The sequence below is a fragment of the Eurytemora carolleeae genome, unplaced genomic scaffold (genome assembly GCF_000591075.1).
Source record: "Eurytemora carolleeae unplaced genomic scaffold, Eaff_2.0 scaffold76, whole genome shotgun sequence".
NCBI lineage: Eukaryota > Metazoa > Arthropoda > Copepoda > Calanoida > Temoridae > Eurytemora > Eurytemora carolleeae.
Genome location: NW_019396128.1, coordinates 119,259 through 142,482, shown reverse-complemented (window position 1 = coordinate 142,482; position 23,224 = coordinate 119,259). Strand labels below are relative to the sequence as shown.

At 33.3% G+C, this 23,224-nt stretch overlaps 1 protein-coding gene across 1 annotated transcript; it reads right to left on the bottom strand.

Annotated features, from left to right (window-relative positions):
• Positions 1-45: 45 nt before the first annotated feature.
• On the bottom strand, positions 46-16,110 carry LOC111695789 (NACHT and WD repeat domain-containing protein 2). The gene is made up of 13 exons (XM_023465230.1): positions 16,033-16,110; positions 13,042-13,425; positions 12,644-12,741; positions 11,958-12,006; positions 11,171-11,272; positions 9,630-9,724; positions 7,791-7,883; positions 4,167-7,444; positions 3,590-3,802; positions 2,956-3,165; positions 2,082-2,199; positions 1,100-1,161; positions 46-361 (listed from the first exon to the last, which is right to left on the bottom strand). Exons 1-13 carry the CDS (start codon positions 16,108-16,110, stop codon positions 72-74), a joined length of 5,070 nt encoding a protein of 1,689 aa, XP_023320998.1. The 3' UTR covers positions 46-71.
• Between the last annotated feature and the right edge of the window lie 7,114 nt (positions 16,111-23,224).

Sequence of the window (23,224 nt, the reverse complement as noted above, 5' to 3'; positions counted from 1 at the left end):
TTTATTTGAATGTATATTACTGTAAGTGTACACTGTACAGTTCAATTAAGTGTACTGTAAGTGAACAGTTATTAAATATGATTCCTTGGAATAACAGTGTGCAGAGCTTTAAGATAATCTGTATAGATTGAATAATCATATGGAGAAGGATAAGGGTTTCCATTCTGTAAATACTCATGATTCATCTGTCCTGGTTCACTAGTCCTCGTATCTACAGAAGGACCATGAGAGGACCTGGAAGGAAGCTCTGCTAGATATTTATAAGTTTCCTCCTTTGCCGGATCTGCGATGGTTAAGGTTGTCATAGATCCGTCTCCCATCCCTAGTATCACGCTTCTTCCATCCTCAGTAGTTTCCATACCTAAAATGACATTTGGATATCAGGGGGGAGGTAGTGATAAAATTAGATTTCAAAAAGAAGGTTATTTCATAATTTTTCATACTTTTTGCACATCAGTCAATTAATTAATCCCATATTCATTGAATAAACCCATGAAAACATAACTATAACTTCTGCGGGTAAAAATTATTTTCAAAAAAGGAAAGGGAAGGGTGAATAAATTGATAGATTAATTTAGACGAAACATAATATCGATGGTTCAAATATTACCCGCTTAAACTAAATGTAATTACGTATATAAATTATAAGTTTTCAAAGGGACTGAAAACATAGTTGAAACAGAGTAGCGTGGCCGATTTACAACGGTACCCTTTAAACTTCTAACTAAACAAGAAAAACCAAGTTATCCTAATTTTTTGAATCACTGAAACTGTTGATAACTTTGTCTAAAGCTTAATTATATCTTAAAATTATTATTTTCTTTCTGGAAGCCACAGAAAATAAACGTTTTCATTTGATTTTTTTAAGCTTGACAAAAGATATTTCAAGATTGAAATCTGTGAAGTCAGTTGCGCTAAACTCGCACTGAAGTACACTCCAGTATCTTTGTATAGTTTGTACTCAATTTTTAGCTAGAAAAACATGGAGTTCTCTGTCGGCGATGATCAGATGAAAAGGTTTAAAGAGTATCCTTGTGAATTACGCAATTCTAAATTGAAAGTAAATTGTACTGATGTCTACAGTCCTTTAAAGTATTACCCTTAAGATCGGCTTGAACCCTATAGTTTGCGATCATTACTCCATCTTTGCGTCGGAACATTCTAGAATATTAACATTATGATAGAATTGTATAACAAGCAAATGTGAGAACATTCTAGAATATTAACATTATGATAGAATTGTATAACTAGCAAATGTGAGAGCATTCTAGATTATTAACATTATGATAGAATTGTATAACTAGCAAATGTGAGAACATTCTAGAATATTAACATTATGATAGAATTGTACAACAAGAAAATGTGAGAACATTCTAGAATATTAACATAATGATAGAATTGTAAAACAAGAAAATGTGAGAACATTCTAGAATATTATCATTATGATAGAATTGTATAACAAGCAAATGTGAGAACATTCTAGAATATTAACATTATGATAGAATTGTATAACTAGCAAATGTGAGAACATTCTAGAATATTAACATTAAGATAGCTATTGTATAACAAGCAAATGTGATAACATTCTAGAATATTAACATTATGATAGAATTGTATAACAAGCAAATGTGAGAACATTCTAGAATATTAACATTATGATAGAATTGTACAACAAGAAAATGTGAGAACATTCTAGAATATTAACATTTTGATAGAATTATATAACAAGCAAATGTTAAAATGGATATTTTTCCGTCCGTTGACCAATATTAGCGCATTTTCTCAAAGGACGCTAAAATTGCGCGTAATTAAAAATCTATATAAGCTTTAGCTGGCCAAACGGCTTGACCGAATGGGCTCATTTTTTTAGGGAACCAGGAGTTATCCCAGAGGTAACATAGGCTAAGAAATTTAAATTATTTGTATTTAAAATCGAAATTTTTTAAAATATTCAATTTTAAAAAATTCCACGGGCACTTCAGCTTGTTTTACTTAAAACCATGAATTCCTTTGACCAAGTTTTCATACAAAACAGAGAAAGCCCAATTTTTATTTTATTTTACACAAAATAAATCTCCAACCTTATTGTCTTTCTTCCACTATGGTAGTACAGTACATATTCGTTGGTTTTACTAAATGTTGCGATCACATCAAATATACCCTCAGCAATCTTAGGAATCAAGGTTCGAACTACACTTCCTAAAATAATTTAAAAAATTTAAAAATATGTAAGCGAGTTATAAACTTCTCAGATTGAGATACATTTTTAAAAACATATTATTTAAAAAAATGAGCATTATATGCGGCGTTACCCTTAAAGTATGAAACCTATACAACAATCTGTGGTTCTCTTTTATATACAGTGAGTACCAGAAAACTGTGGAAGAGCAACTCGACATCATTGCAATCTGTTGTGTATTGGATGTTGTTACAAAGCAAAAAGATTTACTACTAACTTATTGAATCACTTATCAAGAACATGGAGTATGTTTACACTGCACAATTTCTATGTCTCATGTTCATTAGACTTGTCAAAGTTATAACTTGAGTCTAAAAGTCGTCTTCCTATTCCAGAGTGTTCTGGTTCTTACTGTACTATCTTGTAATCTGAGCAGAAAGTAATATGTCCTGCATGAAGTATGATCATATGATTTAAAAAATATAGCTGGATAAACTTTGTCTTTAATGTTTCATATCCTGTCACTGTACTTGATCCTAAATCTCACCGAAGAAGGTTGCAGAATTAGGTTGGTTACTCTCGATGTGCTCCAATGTTCGGAAAATGTCGTCTTCTAAGCCCAGGTAGAAAAAAACCATTATGTGTCGTCACTTATTACATATGGACGAGAGTAACGTCATATGAGGATTTTATCTATCTATGCCAAGGAGACGACATATGCCGTTCGTTGGAGCGCATCGAGAGTAACCAACCTTAATTTACAACCTTGATCTCACCTGTCCTCAGATCTAGAATATCCATTCCTCCGGAGGGTGGAGCATACAGACCATATCTTCCGTCCTTCGTATAACTCCCATCCCAGTTCGGAATAGACCTCAGAAACTTCCTGCTCCCAACATCAAGGAAATTTCCCTTCTCAGAATCTATAAGAGCGATTATCCCAGGTTTGTCTGGTAGAGAAACTATCTTGAAAATATCCTTGAACCCTGGAACCATATTTAATAAATAGAGAGAAGAAGCTGAACCGTACTTCCGTATTCAAACCAATTCTCTTGTGCAACAGTTTAAGCTGAAGAGAAGTGGTTCAACCACAAATGTACACAGTTCAACTACAGATTAATCGAGAACTTCGACTCATCAAAAGAAATTATAAAATGTCGTCTTCTAAACCTACTGATAATGGAATGCTGCAGATATTTAGTTTCTTAATCCAATAATCATAATGAGCTCTTTTAAACTATTCCCGCATATTTCATGGCTATATATTTATTTTTATAATTACTAAGCTATGTAGGTATGAAAGTATATTAGCCAATAAAAAAGTGTCAAGACGACATTTATATAAATTCTTTCCATGTCTTCGAAGTTCTGGTTTAAACTATATTTTTTACTATTCAGTAAATCTGGTTCCTGGGTACTTCACCAACATGGAGGCGTAGAGCTCCCCCGTCTTATTGCAGTGAATAAAGAGATGGTTCTTCATCTTCTCAAACCCGTAGCACACCAGGTACTCCTCGTTTGAGGTGTAGAGCACAGGCTGGAACTTACGAAAGGGAAAATCTAGCTCGAATTCAGTTTCCCCAGAGGGAAATGATTTTGAGACTACATAACCGGTCTGGCTTCCTGCATTGGATCAAATTTAGATTTTTCAACAGGGAATAATTTTCTTAAAAATAAGAATCTGACAAAAATTAATTTCCGGGTTTTAAAAGTTAAAATTTTTACACTTTTGAATTTTACTTGTTTTTTTCTAAATAACATACAGTGATAACCAGAAAACTGTCGAATATAAAGACAACATATAAAAAGCAAATGTTTTTCCTCAAGTAACTTATTGAATTTCGTATCAAGTAAAGTGAGTCTGTTTAAACTGCACAATTGCTGTGTCTCATGTTTAATAGACTAATCAGTCATAACTAAAGGCTCAGAGTTTTCTAGTTATGACTGCAGGTCTCTGGTTTAAATATTTCCAATATTTGAAATGTTCCTAGTGGTCCAGCAAAAGAGACAATTATCAACTTTGTCTCCCTTTTATTGAATGTCAGTTGAATAATGTTGGGAAGTTTCTCTGAAAAAATGACTTGCTTTGTCTTCAGATCCCAGAAGAGTAGATCTCCAGACTCAGCTGCAACTATATACTCTCCGGTCTCAGAAACTATAGCATGAGTAATGATAGCTCCAAGGGAAGAGTTAGCTAAGGTATACTTGAGTTTTCCTGTCATGTAGTCCCAAACCCCTACACAGCTTCTTGTTACAGTAACCGCTATCTGAGCCTGGGTGGAGACACTCAAACTATCAATAGTTAACTCATGTTTATCAATATGATGATCATCTTCAAATATAAAGTTTAAATCCCAAACTTTGATGCTGCGATCAATCGAAGAAGTTATGACAGAATTATCCTTCCCACCCACTAACGATCTGATATCTATTATCCTTTGAAAATGAGCTTTAATAACCTTGGCTAGTTCCTCAGTTTCCATTTTCCAAATATACAATTCCTTGCGTATTCCGGAAACTCCATATTTGTCCCCCGCTGAAAGTATGAGGGAGCTAGACTGTCCAAACTTTTTACTCACATTTCTGACAGATTGCGGTAATAAAAGTGTCTTGCAAACTAAACTTTTTATATTCCAAAGTTTGAAGCTTTTCATAGTCGTAGCAATACACCAATTTTCTGTAATGGATAGATCCAACATTATGATTGGGTCTGAATTGACACCTAACAACTTTTCTTTCCTCCAATTTAATCCTTTAAGTTGGTACATTGATACATCAAATGTTTTATTATTGTCACAAATGAATGCTGTTGTTTGGGATTTGTTGATAGCTAATGCTGAGTGGAAATTTAGAGGATTTCCATACGTTCCATCGATGCATTTTCTTAATTCGAGTTTTGAGCCACTTTCACCATCTGTTCTTGTGGTTAAAGTGTAGTTAGTGTAACTTTTCATTTTCAGCCAGATAATAGGATTCTTTGAGTGGCTTTTTTCCATGCTTATTTGCTTCCCAGACATGGTGAAGTAAGACCATGAATGCTGGCCAACAATTACAAGACGTCCGTCAGCTAAAATAACATTTTGGATTGTTTCTTGTACAGTGCCATCTTTGACAAATGGATTTTCAATGACAACAAATTCTCCTATAAGAGTATTGAGTAGAATAGTTTGATTATTATTGGTAAATGCAGCAGCAAACTTGTTATCAGCAGAGAGTTCTAGATCAATCATTAATCCTTCAACCCCTGGATAAACTTGTCTTGCCAGGTCACTTGTCACAACATCAAAGGTGATAAACTTATTAGAAACTGAAACTATATACCTGTTATCTGATGTCAGTTTCATTGCAAATATGGCAAACTGGTGTCCTTCCATTGCATACTTTAAAGGTCCCCCGGGAGTATGCATGCAGTGGAAGGTTGGGACAAGTGCATTGTGCTTAGATCCTTCTTCGTCACACTGACGAAGTAGACTTTGGATGTTCCTTGAACTAGATCTTTCTGGCAATAATCTTCCAAGAAGTTGGGATGCTAACATTTCAGGATAGTGTTTAAGAATTGCTCCACCTAATCTTATAGAGTCTGCCACCAGATTTATTTCTTTAACCGCTACTGGATCCCTGATATTTTGGACGGCATCTTCAAAATCTCCCAATATTTCATTCAGCGGTAGAGCGCTCATTTTAGTAAACAGCCATCTGTAGTTGAAGAGAACATGGTCATACAAATCCTTATACCTGTAGCACCTAACCAGCTGGAAGGGTAATTCACTGAACTTCCTCAGGTTGTATCTTGTAAGCTTTCCTTGCTTGTTGTAGAATGCCAATGGCTGAGCTGGAACCTGTCTATCAGCTGTTGAATCTTTGCTCTTTAATCTGAACATATGCTTCTGAATCTCAGTGTATCGGAATGGTTTATTGATACCACCTCCGTATGTACCAAGGAAATAGTCAGCCATGTAGGAGTGGAAATACAAATAATCTTCATCTGTTGTAAAGTATCTTTCTTTAGCCGCCATTTTAAACTGTTTATGGTACCAGTTTATGACACATACTCCATCTGCTTCACTGTCTGCTAAATATCCAGGAAGATCACTTCTAACTCTTGTCCATAGCAGTGGTGGAATCCTTCTAGTAGGGGGTAAGTGGTATTGGTAGATATCATCAAGAACTTTGTCGTCCAAAGAAATGAAATCTTCAATTTCTGGTTCAGAAACCCCATTTTTGGAAGCAGTGATGTAAGAAAGAGCATGTGATACCAACATCCAACCATGTTTATTCTCAACTCGCTCAAATAGTTGGAAAACACTGTCCATTACTGTGTTCCTTAGAACAGTTTTTTCAGGTTCAAAGTAACTCTTCCATCTGCAAACCTCTTGAAACACCAGTTTACAAAATATTGGCAATGTGCAAAAATCAAATGCATTAGCTACAACTCTCCATTGATAATTGGTTAAATCCCGGCCAGCTGTTTTCATCCACAATTTCATGATTGTCCAGGCTAGATCCTTACCAAGTGCTGTAACCTCAAGAAAGTGGCTTTCATCCTCAATTAACTCTTTCAGACTATTCAGATTTTCAAAGGTCTCAGGTTTCCTTTCTTCAACCGTTATGGAAACTATAAATTTGCAGTAGGGGGGTAATTTGATTGGTAGCCAGGACAGCCTATTGGAATCTTGGGCACCTGTCAACTCATCTATAGAGTCAAAGAATATTAGCAGAGGTCTTTCCTTGGTTGCAAGACAGAGAAGTTCTTTGAGGAAAGCGGTGACAGGATTTGTGTCATCTGGAATATCCTGGAAGGGTAGCAGAAATGTATATGATAATTGTTGACATATAGATTTCAACAATGGACCTAAAGATGTAGAATTGGGAGTAGTCCCGCAAAATCTGATTAGGAGCAATGGCTTAGCTGGAACTAACCATTCATTAATAGCCTTGTATGCTGTCATGCTCAATAAAGATGATTTTCCAGAACCACCAGCACCAAACATAACAAAGGGCTTGGTTGAGGGACCTGTTACATAATCTTTCATTTTAGCAAGGTCTTCCGTTCTGCCAAAAAAGACATCACAGTTGTTTTTGCAACCATGTAGGTGTTGTAAAAGCTCTGTCACAATCTTCCCCTGCTCACTATTATCCTCTTTCTTCATAGCCCGGTCAACAAGCTTGAGTACATTCTTGTAGAAGTGATTGATAAAGGAGTTCAGGTATTCATTGTGGGTTTCCGGAGCTAATCCTTCACGTCCTATCCACTCTATTTCATACCTGGAATTTATTATAAAAGCAAGTTGTTTCATTATTCAGGCTCTACTATTCAAACAGATATTTTAAATCAATTAGAACTAATTTACTAAAATTATATAGTTTATAATAATAAATAATATTTAAACTTTTTTCGCCATTGTTCTTGAATAATTTAAAATTTTTTTTTCCAAAATCTATCCTTCAAAAGTTAAAGATCAATTTTGCGCTCATACTTGGCAAATTTGCTCCATAAAAACGTTTGTTTGGCATCAAATGCATCCTAAAACATTTTCTATAATACTACACTCTCAGCTCAACTACCTTGTCTAGCTGGTCACTCCCTTTAAACATATTTTACTAGTGTTACCTCTGATATATTCCCTTGTTATCAATCATCTTTTGTCTGGCTCTATTATCTCTGTAATCTGTGAGTAGTGTCTGAGCCTCCTTATCAATATGTCTAAAATGGAATATTATCTCTGTAATCTATGAGTAGTGTCTGAGCCTCCTTATCAATATGTCTAAATTGAATATTATCTCTGTAATCTGTGAGTAGTGTCTGAGCCTCCTTATCAATATGTCTAAAATGGAATATTATCTCTGTAATCTGTGAGTAGTGTCTGAGCCTCCTTATCAATATGTCTAAAGTGGAATATTATCTCTGTAATCTGTGAGTAGGGTCTGAGCCTCCTTGTCAATATGTCTAAAATGGAATATTATCTCTGTAATCTATGAGTAGGGTCTGAGCCTCCTTATCAATATGTCTAAATTGGAATATTATCTCTGTAATCTGGGATTAAGGTCTGAGCCTCCTTATCAATATGTCTAAAATGGAATATTATCTCTGTAATTTATGAGTAAGGTCTGAGTCTCCTTATCAATATGTCTAAATTGGAATATTATCTCTGTAATCTGTGAGTAGGGTCTGAGAGCTTCCTTATCAATATGTCTAAAGTGGAATATTATCTCTGTAATCTGTGAGTAGGGTCTGAGCCTCCTTATCAATATGTCTAAATTGGAATATTATCTCTGTAGTCTATGAGTAGGTATCAATATGTCTAAAATGGAATATTATCTCTGTGAGTAGGGTATGAGCTTCCTCATCAATATGTCTAAAATTGAATATCATCTCTGTGAGTAGCGTCTTTACAACCTTTGAATAAATTGGGAAAATAAGTTTTTTGCCTTTCATAATTTGGGTTAAACCATGGTACAGGGCTAAACCATGGTACAGGGATAAACCATGGTACAGGGTTAAACCATGGTACAGGGCTAAACCATGGTACAAGGACAAACCATGGTACAGGGATAAACCATGGTACAGGGATAAACCATGGTACAGGGTTAAACCATGGTACAGGGATAAACCATGGTACAGGGATAAACCATGGTACAGGGATAAACCATGGTACAGGGATAAACCATGGTACAGGGATAAACCATGGTACAGGGATAAACCATGGTACAGGGTTAAACCATGGTGGTACAGGGATAAACCATGGTACAGGGTTAAACCATGGTACAGGGTTAAACCATGGTACAGGGATAAACCATGGTTCAGGGATACCCACACAGAATGAAACTCTAAAGACGGGAACCCTTTAAACCTCTATTTAAGTATTAATAAAGAACTAAATGTCGTTTTTATCTTAAAGCATGATAAATTCTGACAATTTTCCTCATTGTTTATGTAGTTTAAACTCGCCTTTTTATAGGGAACTACAGTAAAATCTAATCTTTTTTTGGTAAAAAAAAGGACATTTCATTGATCCTTGATCAGACAAAGATTGAAAGGGTCCCGTTGTGAATAGGAAAAAACTGCACATATATACATCTGTAAATTGCATGAGATCAAAATATAAATTCGTTTACGTTTCTGATTTCATACTAACTGAAGTGACCGGCGTCGCCAATGGAAACAAAATAAAAAAAAATTTGAAAAGAAAATAATTATTGAAGAAAAAAAAATATATCACCCCCGGCCACCCATGAGTGTCCACAAAAAATTCAGCCCAATCGGTTCAGCCCTTTGGCCGGCTAAACGCAACAAATATATATATACGAATGTCTTCTTTTATTATATAGATTTTGAAATAAATGAAATTAGAAGAAGATTTACTAATATTTTTAGATATGTCCTTCACGATTACTTTTTAATTTAACTTTTTTGCAAATTTAATAATATTAAATTATTTCAAACATTCACCTGTCTTGAATATCTATAAAAGCTGAAGCTCGTTTTAGATTCTGGATATTTATGTTTTGAAGGATTCTTGTATAGATGATCACATGATCCTTTACCTAGATATTCAAGGATTAAAGATGATCACATGATCCTTTACCTAGATATTCAAGGATTAAAGATGATCACATGATCCTTTACCCAGATATTCAAGGATTAAAGATGATCATTGATCATATGATCCTCCACTTAATAGATACTCGAGGACTAAAAATTGTCACAATTTTTTTTTAATTATAAATATTTACAATTTACTAAATAAATTCCATATTTCATTTTTTGGAGAGTATGTTTTTTTGTCGTTGTTTGAAACCTTGACGTTTAAATGGTATAAATTTAACTTTGCTGAGCTGTTGGGTTTCCACGGGATCTCGCCAGAAAACAGAAAAGTTTTATTAAACTTTAAATTTATAAACTTTCATATTTCTGTTCTCCCAGCTGACCATAATCTAATTTCCTAATTCATACCTTCACTTCCATCATTCTATTTTTCATTGTATTCTGACATTTTGCAATAAAATAGATCCAGGATACACAATTCAGGGGGAGGGGGAGATAAAATTGCGAATTTTTCACTTTTTATTGACCCATTTCCAGAAAAATGTTAGTAACGTAACATATTGGGGAAATTAATCATTTTTCTTGTCACATTTTAATCGACATTATGGCATAGGGTGAATACATCATTTTTTGTCACTGTTATCCTGTTATTGAAAGAATTAACTTCAGCACATTCATTGATGACCTTCCCTTACTGTCCTTAATGTCCTGTTATTTACATTTTTGACGTAAAGACATCCGTTGATCAATGAATTCCATTTTTGTTATTGACATCCTGTTATTAGACATGAACCCACTCTCTCTCACTGACATCCTGGTCCTTATATATATAAATTCCAGACAACCATAGATGACCTCCCTCTCTATCACCACCACCCTGTTATTTACAGACAACTGTTAATTGACGTCGACCTGTCATTTACATGTTAACTATACAAACTGTTGATCAAAAGTTGGATCTTGTGTAACACAACATTCGCCTGCAGCGAATATATTTCTATCAGATTCTTCTAATTCGATACTTAATGAAAACTAGCTTGATCTGGGGTACAACATGGCAGATCATGCTCCTGTCTACCTCGGCCTAGAGTACTGTTAGATTCCTCTTCTCCAGTTTAGATTCGTGTCTAGCTCTTCCCAATCCCAATTGCAGCTAAACTTGATAAGGGTTCAATACCCTTTGGCGCATGGCTTGTCGGATTGTAAGGCTAGAAACCTATCAAGGGTTCAATACCCTTTAGCGCTTGGCTTGGGTTGTTAGGCTCACTTGGGAGCATTAAACTGTACTATAAATATTTACTATTGTGAATCCTCACTAGTTCACATTACATTTGAACCTAGCTTAAAACATCCATTTATTAACTCCCTCTTTATGATCTGTTCCTAACACATTTCTTGTTCAGACAACCGTTGATGACCTTCAAGACCACTGACTTGTTACTTACATTGTCGACATTAAGACATCCGTTAATGACTTCCCTCTCTGTTACTGCCATCCTATAGTTGTGCATCTCCTCCAGGGTAAATTCCTCATTTGCATACAACGCCTTAAAATTAAATGTTTGCACAATATTTTATTTAAATACTAGCTTATAGGAACCAAGGTTACTAAAAGTTACTCCCGCCGTTTACCCGCACTGAAACGGTTTTACCGGTAAACTAAATTTTCGCTGTTAAAATCAACACACTCAATTTTGAATCTCAAAACCAAGCTAATAACATTCCCGGGTGAGTATCCCGAATTCCCCAATCAAAATTTGAGGCAAATCGGTCCAGGGCTTCCTGAGCTATGATCGGACAAACAAACAAACAGAGATTACAACTTTATATGTATAGATTCTTTGATTTAAAAAAAGAAGTAAACACTTCTGTAGATCTGGTTTAAGTCTAAAATTGAAACCCTGTCAAGCTTTTCATGAAGATACTTTATTTTCTAAGATTTATTTTATTTCTAACCAGATATATTTCTTAAGAGAATGCTCATCATTTATATATTTAAAAAAAGATGCTTTGTTTACCATTGTATACTATTTAACGGTTGAAAATGATTAATTTTTTATTATTAAGAGTGGGATAAAATTCGAAATGAACACCCTGAAAATTTCATTCATGGTTTCCATTTCAGGGTTAAACTAACTTTAAAGAAGAGTAAAAAATTTAATGTTTAAATGCAATGCCATAAATTATATATATTTTAAATTAAAGTTTTGTCAGGTATTACATTATAATTACCTGGGAAGCTTTTCTAAGCATAAGCTGTAGCTTTGATAAGGTTCCCCACCTAGAGTAGATTCTGTCATACATCAAGGTTGCAAAACTATAGATTTTTGTTCATTTTGTTTTATTTCTATTTTACACTAAATGAAGTGATTACCCGCCACAAAATCTATTTTTCTAATCTATAATCTTTACAACCTATGCCGTATACCTTTAATAATTTAAATTATGATCACTGCGAGCACAATATAGTCAAAGTTTAAAATGTCAAAGGTTTACACCATACATCAAGGTAGCAAAACTATAGATATAAGAAAATAATAGTTTTTGACTTGTAATCAGTAAAAACACGTTTTAAGAAATAACTTAGCTTCCTGCGATGGTAATATGTGAAACTGAATTGTCTTTACAGATGACCCAGAGTGCACAATGTTAAATTTGATATTAAACATTATTAAACACTCTACTAGACAGAATTCTCGATTACTTGTGACAATTTTTAAATCTTCAATAACTTTCTTAATTACATAATGTTACAGTGTACATGACAAAAACTGTAAAGAAAAGATTTCCAAATCTCAACTTTATTGTGTTTTTTATTATTCTTTCTTGCAATTGGAAAAGTGTAGTTTACAGTCGGAGCCAATCTTCAGAGTATTTGCAAAGAAACTGATTTAGTTAAATTAAAAATGTCGTCTTACCATATCCCAGAGTCACGTGCCTGGAGTTTTGGCATCCGTTTGTTAAGAAAATGCGGGAGATGAGTAGTGATCGGAAGCAAGATGGATTCCGGCGGAACCTAGAGATAAGTTTAATCAATCAAAACCAGATACTTGAAGAGAGTATAAATAATATACCTTTCATTTACACACCGACCAGAAATGTGCTTTGTATATATTACATATCATCAAAAGGGAGGGGGAAGGGAAATTTTTAAGCCCTAGGCCCCTTTTTAATTTTATATTTTAGGATGTTAGAGAGAAGTTTCATTTATGACACTTTTCTCAATCAAAATATTTTCTGCATCGTGGCTAACACACAACTTTAACTGTTGATGTTTTTATTGTGTAAGTTTAGTCAGTCAGGTTTAAAAACTTACCTTATTAGTATCTTTTCTATACCATTTCTTCAGCAGTGTAACATCATTACCCATAGTTTCCAGCACAGCGGTCAACTTTGTCAGTTCGTTCGTTGGAATCTCCGAGGGTATAGGTCGGTAGCCGTACTTCTGACCTCCGAAATATATGAAGTTTGGGCCCATGCTGTACTTCTGGCATCCGCTCAACTCGTTCATGCAGAGAGCGGTGGTCATATGCTCGTTCGTCATCTCGTCCCTGACCCCCCATCTCATGTCAACAACCTGGAACTCCAGTCCGTGCCTCTCCTTGCAGTAGTCCTTAATTTTGGGGTAGACCCACTCCATCAGTGTGTTTCGCTCCATCAGCATATCCGTAAAGGTTGAACTAGTAAATATCCTGACAACCTGAAATATATCCAGGTTGAACTATATTGAATATCCTGAAATATATCCTGACCACCTGAAATATATCTAGGTTGAAATATATCCGGATTGAACCATAGTGAATATCCTGAAATATATCCAGGTTGAACTATAGTGAATATCCTGAAATATATCCGGGTTGAACTATAGTGAATATCCTGAAATATATCCTGGTTGAACTATAGTGAATATCCTGAAATATATCCGGGTTGAACTATAGTGAATATCCTGAAATATATACTGGTTAAACTATAGTGAATATCCTGAAATATATCCGGATTGAACTATAGTGAATATCCTGAAATATATCCAGGTGGAACTATAGTGAATATCCTGAAATATATCCGGGATGAATTATAGTGAATATCCTGAAATATATCCAGGTTGAACTATAGTGAATATCCTGAAATATTTCCAGATTGAACTATTTAATATCCTGAAATATATCCAGGTTGAACTATTTAATATCCTGAAATATATCCAGGTTGAACTATAGTGAATATCCTGAAATATATCCAGGTTGAACTATAGTGAATATCCTGAAACATATCCGGGTTAAATTATAGTGAATATCCTGAAATATATCCAGATTGAACTATTTAATATCCTGAAATATATGCAGTTTGGACTATAGTGAATATCTTGAAATATATCGAGGTTGAACTATAGTGAATATCCTGAAATATATCCAGGTTGAACTGTAGTGAATATCCTGAAATATATCCAGGTTGAACTATAGTTAATATCCTGATATATATCCAGGTTGAACTATAGTGAATATCCTGAAATATATCAGGATTGAACTATAGTGAATATCCTGATATATATCCAGAGCTGAAAACTTTAGAATGGGATATCTTAAATTCCAATTGTTCCAATTCTCTGGAGTTTAAATTCATGTGGAGAACAAGCAATATTTAAACTGGATATTAAGAAAAAGAGCGGTTTAAGCCTTAATCCTGATATCCACCATTCTAAAGTTTTCAGCTCAGGTTGAACTATAGTGAATATCCTGAAATATATCCAGAATGAACTATATTGAATATCCTGAAATATATCCAGGTTGAACTATAGTAAATATCCTGAAATATATCCAGGTTGAACTATAGTAAATATTCTGAAATATATCCAGGTTGAGTTTTTTTAACCCAATGTCGTAGATCTTTGATTTTTTAAACTATGCCATTAGATAATATAGGTTTGAAATATAAAAGCTTTACACCATCAGATTGCAAAGATAAAGGGCTTAGAACATTTTAGTTCGTGGCAAAAATAAATTCCTTTCATCTAAAATATATGTGCTATACTTAAAAAATAAGAAAACCATTGTGAGCGGCAATAAGTAATATTTTATTTTTGGTATTATTGATATCAATTGGATTGATGGCCTAGCAAGGAGGATTAAATGACTAAATTTAATTCCAATCGTAGTATCACACAATTAATATAAACTAATGCAATTGAACCTGTCATTTCCTTTTCAATATTTACATCATTTATAGAACTTTTATATATGAATCTAAAGCACTTTTATAGAACTTTTTACATATTTAAAGCTCTTTTATATTGGCAAATTATCAGTTTTTAAATATCGTTTGAAATAATAACTCTATTGGCCATATGTTTTCTATTTGGGTCATTTATGTTAATTTTTCTGCCCAGTAGCATTTTAATATATATATATACAGGACCTGGTTTTATTATAAAAACTTAATTTAATTCCAGAGAAAAACAACTTAAGAAGATAGAAAAACAACATTTTGAAACATGATTTATTAATAAAAATAGATAGAAAATTGCAGAAACAAAGAATTCCATTCATTTAAAAGCAAACTTTTTATTAGTAAAATATTTGGGTGACGTATTTTTTAACAAGGGTTCTGTCCGATTGACAATGATACCCCTTAAACCTTAGTTTGAGCGAAAATGTTAGAAATATTCTTGTTTTTCAAGAAATGGATAATTCTAAATCGTGGATTTTCTATAAAAATTACTTGTGGATTTTATACAGTAGAGACCTAACATAAATTTTTAGATTTTAACACTTTTACTCCGCAACATATGCTTTTATATCAAAATGTTCAATGTTCATAAGAGCCCAGAAGTATATCTGAACATAATTTTATTGTTCATAAGAACCCAGCAGTATATCTGAACATTATGTCCATTGTTACTATGCACCCAAAAGTATATCTGAACATAATATTATTGTTCAAAAAAACCCAGATGTATATCTGAACATAGCGTTTATAGTTCATCAGAACCTAGTAGCATATCTGAACATAGCGTATTGTTCATAAGAGCCCAGAAGTATATCTGAACATTATGTTCATTGTTCATAAGAACCCGGAGGTATATCTGAACATAGATTTTATTGTTCATAATTACATGATTACAAGACGAAAAAGATTTAATTAATAGTGACCCGCCAGTTAATGGATTAATATTCTTCTTTTCTCTAGTATAATGATTATTTTCTTTTGTGGTGTATCAATATTTGAAAACAAGATAGAAAGATAGATATTTAATGGGTACCATTGTGAATGAAACAAGGACTCGCAGTTTCTTCTGATATTTATAAATTCTTACTTTAGAGCTGAGAGGAGGCAGATCATCTAAAGATCCAGCAAATATCTTGTCTACAATATTCTCATCTCTTGGAGCCATTTTTTTCAATGTTTGTTCATCTGAAAATACATTCATAGATGACCCACCACAAACTCTGATTTTCTAATTCTTGTATCTTTTCAACCTGGTTGAGTAGTTCCAGCTCCAGGTATAGAATTAATCAAGGATATGAGTAAGAGTTCCAGCTCCAGGTATAGAATTAATCAAGGATATGAGTAAGAGTTCTAGCTCCAGGTATAGAATTAAACAAAGATATGTTGAAGAGTTCCAGCTCCAGGTATAAAATTAAACAAGGATATGTTGAAGAGTTCCAGCTCCAGGTATAGAATTAATCAAGGATATGAGTAAGAGTTCTAGCTCCAGGTATAGAATTAATCAAGGATATTGAGTAAGAGTTTCAGCTTCAGGTATAGAATTAATCAAGGATATGTTGAAGAGTTCAATTTCCAGGTATAGAATTAGACAAGGATATGAGTAAGAGTTCCAGCTTTAGGTATAGAATTAAACAAGGATATGTTGAAGAGTTCCAGTTCCAGGTATAGAATTAGACAAGGATATGAGTAAGAGTTCTAGCTCCAGGTAAAGAATTAATCAAGGATATGAGTAAGAGTTCCAGCTCAAGGTATAGAATTAGACAAGGATATGAGTAAGAGTTCCAGCTCCAGGTAAAGAATAAAACAAGGATATGAGTAAGAGTTCCAGCTCCAGGTAAAGAATAAAACAAGGATATGAGTAAGAGTTCCAGCTCCAGGTATAGAATTAAACAAAGATATGAGTAAGAGTTCCAGCTCCAGGTATAGAATGAGACAAGGATATGAATAAGAATAATGAAGGAGTGTGAGAAACCTCCATCCTATAATCATGATACAATCAATTATTCCTCTCCAGAATATCTATTTATCAACAATACGAACAGAAAATAGAAGGTTTTTGGATGCTAAAAAATATTTCTCTTTAAAAAAGGAAAATTGAAAATGAACTATTTTTTAAAAAGCACTCTGAACATACTAAATTGAGATAAATTTTAAATTTCTCAACTGTAATTCTTAAAATAAAGAACAAAAACATTAATTCTGCAGTTTCTGGTTCTCACATTATTATTATTTTATTTTTTATCTAAAAAATTGTTAATTTTCAATATTATGAAATACAAATTCAAAATCATTATTTTAATCCATATTCGAAACATTTCATTTTTAAACCCTTTTAACATCCTTATCTAACCCCTATAAATTAATTTCCTAACCAATGCTTTTATCTACAGTGGTCTGCAAATATATCAATACAGTATCGGTTACTGTAATAGTGATATATTACATTAATTACATTAATAATTAATTGGTATACAAACCGACCAATGTAGCATTTCATTGGTCAGCCTCTGTATCATATCATTTCAGTATACGAAGGAATTGAGTATTTGCCACAAACTCAGATTTTATGCATACCAATGTCGTAAACATTAGATATTTCAAATTATGAATTCTGTTAGATATAATAATCCAAGTTAGAAATAGCAAAGGTTTACAACAAAAGGGTGCAAAGATATAGGGATTAGAAAATCTGAATTTGTGGTAAAGACTCAGTTCCTTTGTAGAGATATACTACAGTCAATAAAACGGGTTAAAACCCTTTGCTAATGGTCAAGTCTAGTAGAAACATCAAGAATGATATGGTTGGACAAGTCTATATTCAGTTAGAATTAGTATTTTATTTTGTCTAAAATTATATATTTTAAAAATGCAATATAAATATATATATATTCCTTTGTTAGATTACTTTAAAACAACAATTATCTATATAATAAAGCAAGACATGATATATGATTTTTTGTGTGGACACTAATGGGTGGCGGGGGATGCTATAGGGAAANCCCCCGTCAACGCCCCTTTCATCTTTTCAATAAAGACTTAGAACTTATGAAACATCTAAAAAGGGGAAGAGATAAGGTACCGTACACGGGCAGCCATAGTACATTTGAATTTCCGAGCCGGGTCAAACTTCCCGGTCACAGATTGTACTGTTTCGCCCGGACATTGGGTAAATGAAGAAGACACTCAATAGGACTAGCTGGTGCAACAAGGTTGACATGGTCAGACTTTAGGTTGAATTTACTTTTACTAAAGGGTTAGGGGTGCGTGAGTCTACACAATATGATTACTTTAACCCTGTTTATTTCTATTTGAAATGTCTGTAATGGTTGAAGACTCTGTAGCTCTAAAGAAACTATGTTCTCCAGACCCTAAAATAAAGATGAAAACTGATGTCTTTTTGTAATAGTATGTAAATTACTCGCCAAAAAATCTAATTTCAAATCTTCCTAACATGATGTCGTACTTTTGATATGTCAAAATATGAATTCTGCAAGCTCAAAAAGTCAAAGTTTGAAATACCACATGGTTTACAACATTAGGTTTAAATTAGACGTTTATATTTATATTTTCATTAGATAACATAAATGTAGATATATGAGCGTAGAGCTTTCTTAAATAGATAAAGTTAGTGACTCGAGTAATCAGTTCCCTTTATTTAGATTAACAAGATAAAAACCAAAAAAATCAAGCTCTAAAGCAAAAATTTAACAGGATTTTTTCCAAAAATTCTTTTTACCTTTACGCAAGAAACAAGAAAATGGCGCTTTTAAAATGCATATGTCCAGGCTGCAAAAAAGTATAAGAAAGTTGTTGAAGTAAAACAAAAAATCCCCAGTTTTTGCGACACTTCAAAGTCAACGCAGGTCTTAAAATCTGATGAATAACATTTATAGTTGTCAAGGAAGATATCTTGGAGTAAAACATGGCAAGAATTAAATGCCTTTAATAAGTCCAACATTGTTCTTTTGGATTCACAAATCATATCATACGACAAAAGGTATTGCAGCTCTCATCATGGTTAATTTTTTATATTTTTGGACATTTTCAACAAAATCTTCATAACATTTATTGAAAATTATTTAGAAAATGTTTGAGCCGACTCTGTTCATAAAGATAACAAACAAATTTAGCAAGCCCTGAAGGGAAACAATATACATGTCGACCAGATATATCTTGTCCAAAACTCAAAAATCGTTTTATCTTTTATATCAGAGGTGTAGTCAGGGGGTGGGGGTAAGTGGCTTAGCCACCACCCCCTACCGGAACCGAGAAAACAATGGATTTCAGGGGGTTTTCAGGCCCCAAGATAAGATGGCAGGCTTATAACTGGCAGTAACTTTCATTCTTTTTGATGTTTATTGATTTCGAAGATTTTAAAGATTTTAAAAATGTCCATTAATATAAAAAAAATCCAAACATGATGAGAGCCGGACTACCTCCAGGAGAGTTTTTGGGACACCCTGTAGGTGTATTTTAACAAGTAATATCTACCATTGCTTGATATTGTTACAATCTACAGATTTTGTTCTATACTTAATTACCCTTCATTTATAGAGTGGGATGTCTGCTTCACAATTGTACCCTTTAAACCTAGCTTTGGCTTATCAAAGATATTCTTGTTTTTCTAGCTAAAATTTGATTCTTTCGGATTGTGGTTTCTCTGTAAAAGTAATTTGAAGGATTTCAAAAAAGAAAAAGAGAACATCTTCGTCATTGTTTCTCAGTCAGATTAATGTTTCGAGGGTACTGTTGTAAATCGGGCATGTCCCCTTTTTTAAAGGGAGGGTTATTTAAAGTTACACCTATAGTCCCTTTAATATATGTATTCTTCAATTCTTCAAAATGCCAGGCTAGATTTTTCATCAGAATTCTTGATTAAAAACTTGGCAGATTTTCTAAACTAAGTTTGAAATTAAAATGAAGAAAATTCCCAAATTAGATTTATTAATTCCAACTACCATATATATAAATATATATATTACTAGAAATTCAAGGCGCTTCGCGCCCTTCTTTCTAGCCTTAGAGGGCGCTTCGCGCCCATCTCCTAAATTAATTGTGAACATGTTCTCTTTGTGTACATCGTAAAACAAAACAAAAATAATTCGCGGATTTTCAAAATTTTAAAAAATTTAATGACGATCGAATTTTGATGGAGACAAATATTTAAAATTTCAATCATTCATAAACCTTCCCTGGGGTCCCTAGATGTCCCACAAAAAATTTGGGCCCGATCGGTTCAGCCGTTTTGACGTTTATTGGATACAAACAGACAAACAGACAGACAAACAGACAAGCCAAATTTATATATAGATATACTAGCTTGGAACCCAGCTTTGTCTGGACTATATTTCCTATAAAAGTCAGTCCACTCAACTTACAATTACAAAAATAAACTAAGAACATTCCCGTGGTTTTCCCGAGTTTCCCAGTTTAAATTTGAGGCGAATCGGTCAAGGGGTTCATGACTTATGATCGGACACACAGAGACTACGACTTTGTGATCTCCTAGCTCCCCTAGTACAAGTTTATCCAGAAACACATCTGTTAAAATTCAAAACATTTTGGTACTTCTCAATAGCTCTCCATGGTTGAAAACATTTAAAATTCCAATTTAACGTAAATTTTACTTTAGTTTAATGTGATTAATATCTCTTAAAGATTATAATATAATGAATAAAGTACCTTACCACACTATAATGTACATCTATTAACCACTATCGACATCTATACCAGAAATAATTTTACTGTGCCAAATTGCCCATAATTGTGGAAAAATTACAGACATTAATAACAGAGATTCACAAAAATATTTTATTAAATTATTTCTACTTCTTAATAACCTTCTAAACAAGAAGAAAATTTAAAAATAAATTTTTGTAAATCTGTAGTTTTTAGTGAACTTTCATTTTAATGAGATGGCTGTCTAATTCAAAACTTTATATCATCAACAATAATTTTAATATTTATGTTTTTTATTTTGAAAATTGATTATATTCAAAGTGTGGTTTCTTCATAAAAGGGACTTGCGGATTTTGCTACAGAAAAAAGGTGATCTTTATTATATTATCAGTATGTTCATCAATTTTCCATGAAATTTACCTTAAGAAAGATTTTTAACAAAGTTTACATAGATATATAAAATCCCCTGATATAATTGTATGCCCAGTGGAGTAATGTTACCGACTGAAAGTATTTGTATTTACACCCNTAGAACCATTAAATCCAGTCCATTGTTTGCAACCTTTTACTCTACTCTTTTATAGGTTTCATATAGGGTAAATACAGATTTTATGCAATAATATCATTATTCATATTAAATTTGATCATCTAAATTATGCTACATTTTGACTCTATCAGAAGTATACAGGGAACCAACAGTCGTCTCTAAAATCTCATCCTCTTTGGGTGACGTGAAAACGATAAGCTGTATCGTTTTTGAAAACATCTTCTATCAAAGTGAAAGTTTTCCATCAATATCTTTTAATGTAAAGTAATCTCTGTTTGTTGGTTTTTTACACTATAGTTTCAGTAGAAGTAAATATTTCCATTTAGCGTATAGCACCGATATAAGGATTTATCTATAATTGGATAATGAGATAGATAGAAAGATAGATGTTACACCGCTATGCAATTTCTATTGGTTCAGAATAGACACCAAACACATGACTGAACCCTGATTGAATCAGGCGCTAATTGTCTCGGCATGTTGGCGTATAGCTCATAAACCCCTTGACCGATTTGCCTCAAATTTTGATTAGGAAATTTGGTAGAATTGCACGGGAATGTTCTTATCTATGGTTTAAAATTCTAAGTTGAACGGGTTGATTTTTATACAGAAAGTAAGCTCCAGGCAAAGCCGGGTTCCCAAGCTAGCTTAATAAAAGGAATTTCTAGATTATAGATTTTTATATTTAATGAAAATACTTAGTAAATCCTCACAAACCTTCATGTTCCAAAACAAAGCCCAATGTTAGCCATTGAGCATTAAAAAAATAAAATTCTTAATTTTTCTACAAATTAAAATTTATTAACTCTCTGTTAAAAAAGGTATGTCCGATTCACAGCTGTACTCTTTAATCCCTCTACCCCTGTACTCTTTAACCCCTCTACCCCTGTACTCTTTAACCCCTCTACCCCTGTACTCACTAACCCCTCTACCCCTGTACTCTTTAACCCCTTGCCTCTTTAAAGATGAATGAGACAACCCAAGAAATATATAGACCAGGAACTGCCATATCTCATGCGTTTAATCTGTGTACTGCAGTGGTAGGAGATCAAAACAAAGAATTCAGGGGCAAGGCATCATTTTTGAGGGAAAAAGGCCCATGGGGTGGAATAAAAATATATTGCTATTGTATTTTCCATATTGAGCAGAAAGCCAAAAATCATAAGTATTCGCTCTAACTTGATATATTATTATTAACTTGATTTTTGGACTTTAATATCACATCAGAGCTTTAGTCCTTTCCCTTCAACTTCTGTGGGAGTGGGGGCACTGGGTTTGTTTACATTCCTCCCACAGTGTACAGTACATAATATGCGTATATCGTAGTTGGGCGTTCCTGTATATAGTTCCTTTAGACAACCTTTCTTTTAATTTGAAAAATGATTATTATATACTGTGATTTCTCTATAAAAGGGACTTGCGGAGGATTTATGCTAACAGAGAAGAGGAAGTAAATTGTCATAATACAACATGTACGTTTTAATACAGAAAAAAATGCTTTATATTCCAAATTTTCTTCCTCTTCTAATGCCTACAGTTCCTTATCAGGTTATTTACTCTAGTAAAATTGAAGACTGAACTCTCATGGATACTTTTTAAAAATATAGATTGCCCAGAACTAAATATAAAATATATTTATAAATATAGATAATGCCCAGAACTAAATATAAAATATATTTATAAACAAAAGGCAGAGCGTACGTTCTAATTTAGTTTGATTTATTGTCTTCTCTTCCTCCCGGAGAATAGTAAGCAAACATTTAAATATGTTAATACTTTTTCACAAGAACATTTTTAAATCATTGTTAAATACCTTTATCCGCGAGTTTAGCAAGCGAGTGTTTATAAAGGGGATGGTGGAGTTGGCACATTTGTTGTAGGGGGGGGGGGGCCTGCTTTCATTTTTGGTTCAAATCTTCCAATCCACTGGATTTGTTGCTGCTACTGTATTCCTGGAATTCCTAGCTTTCGTTTGATATGCATAAAGCCATAGTTAAGTGTAAACAATAACTTCATGTATACAATAACTTCATGTATACAATAACTTCGTGTA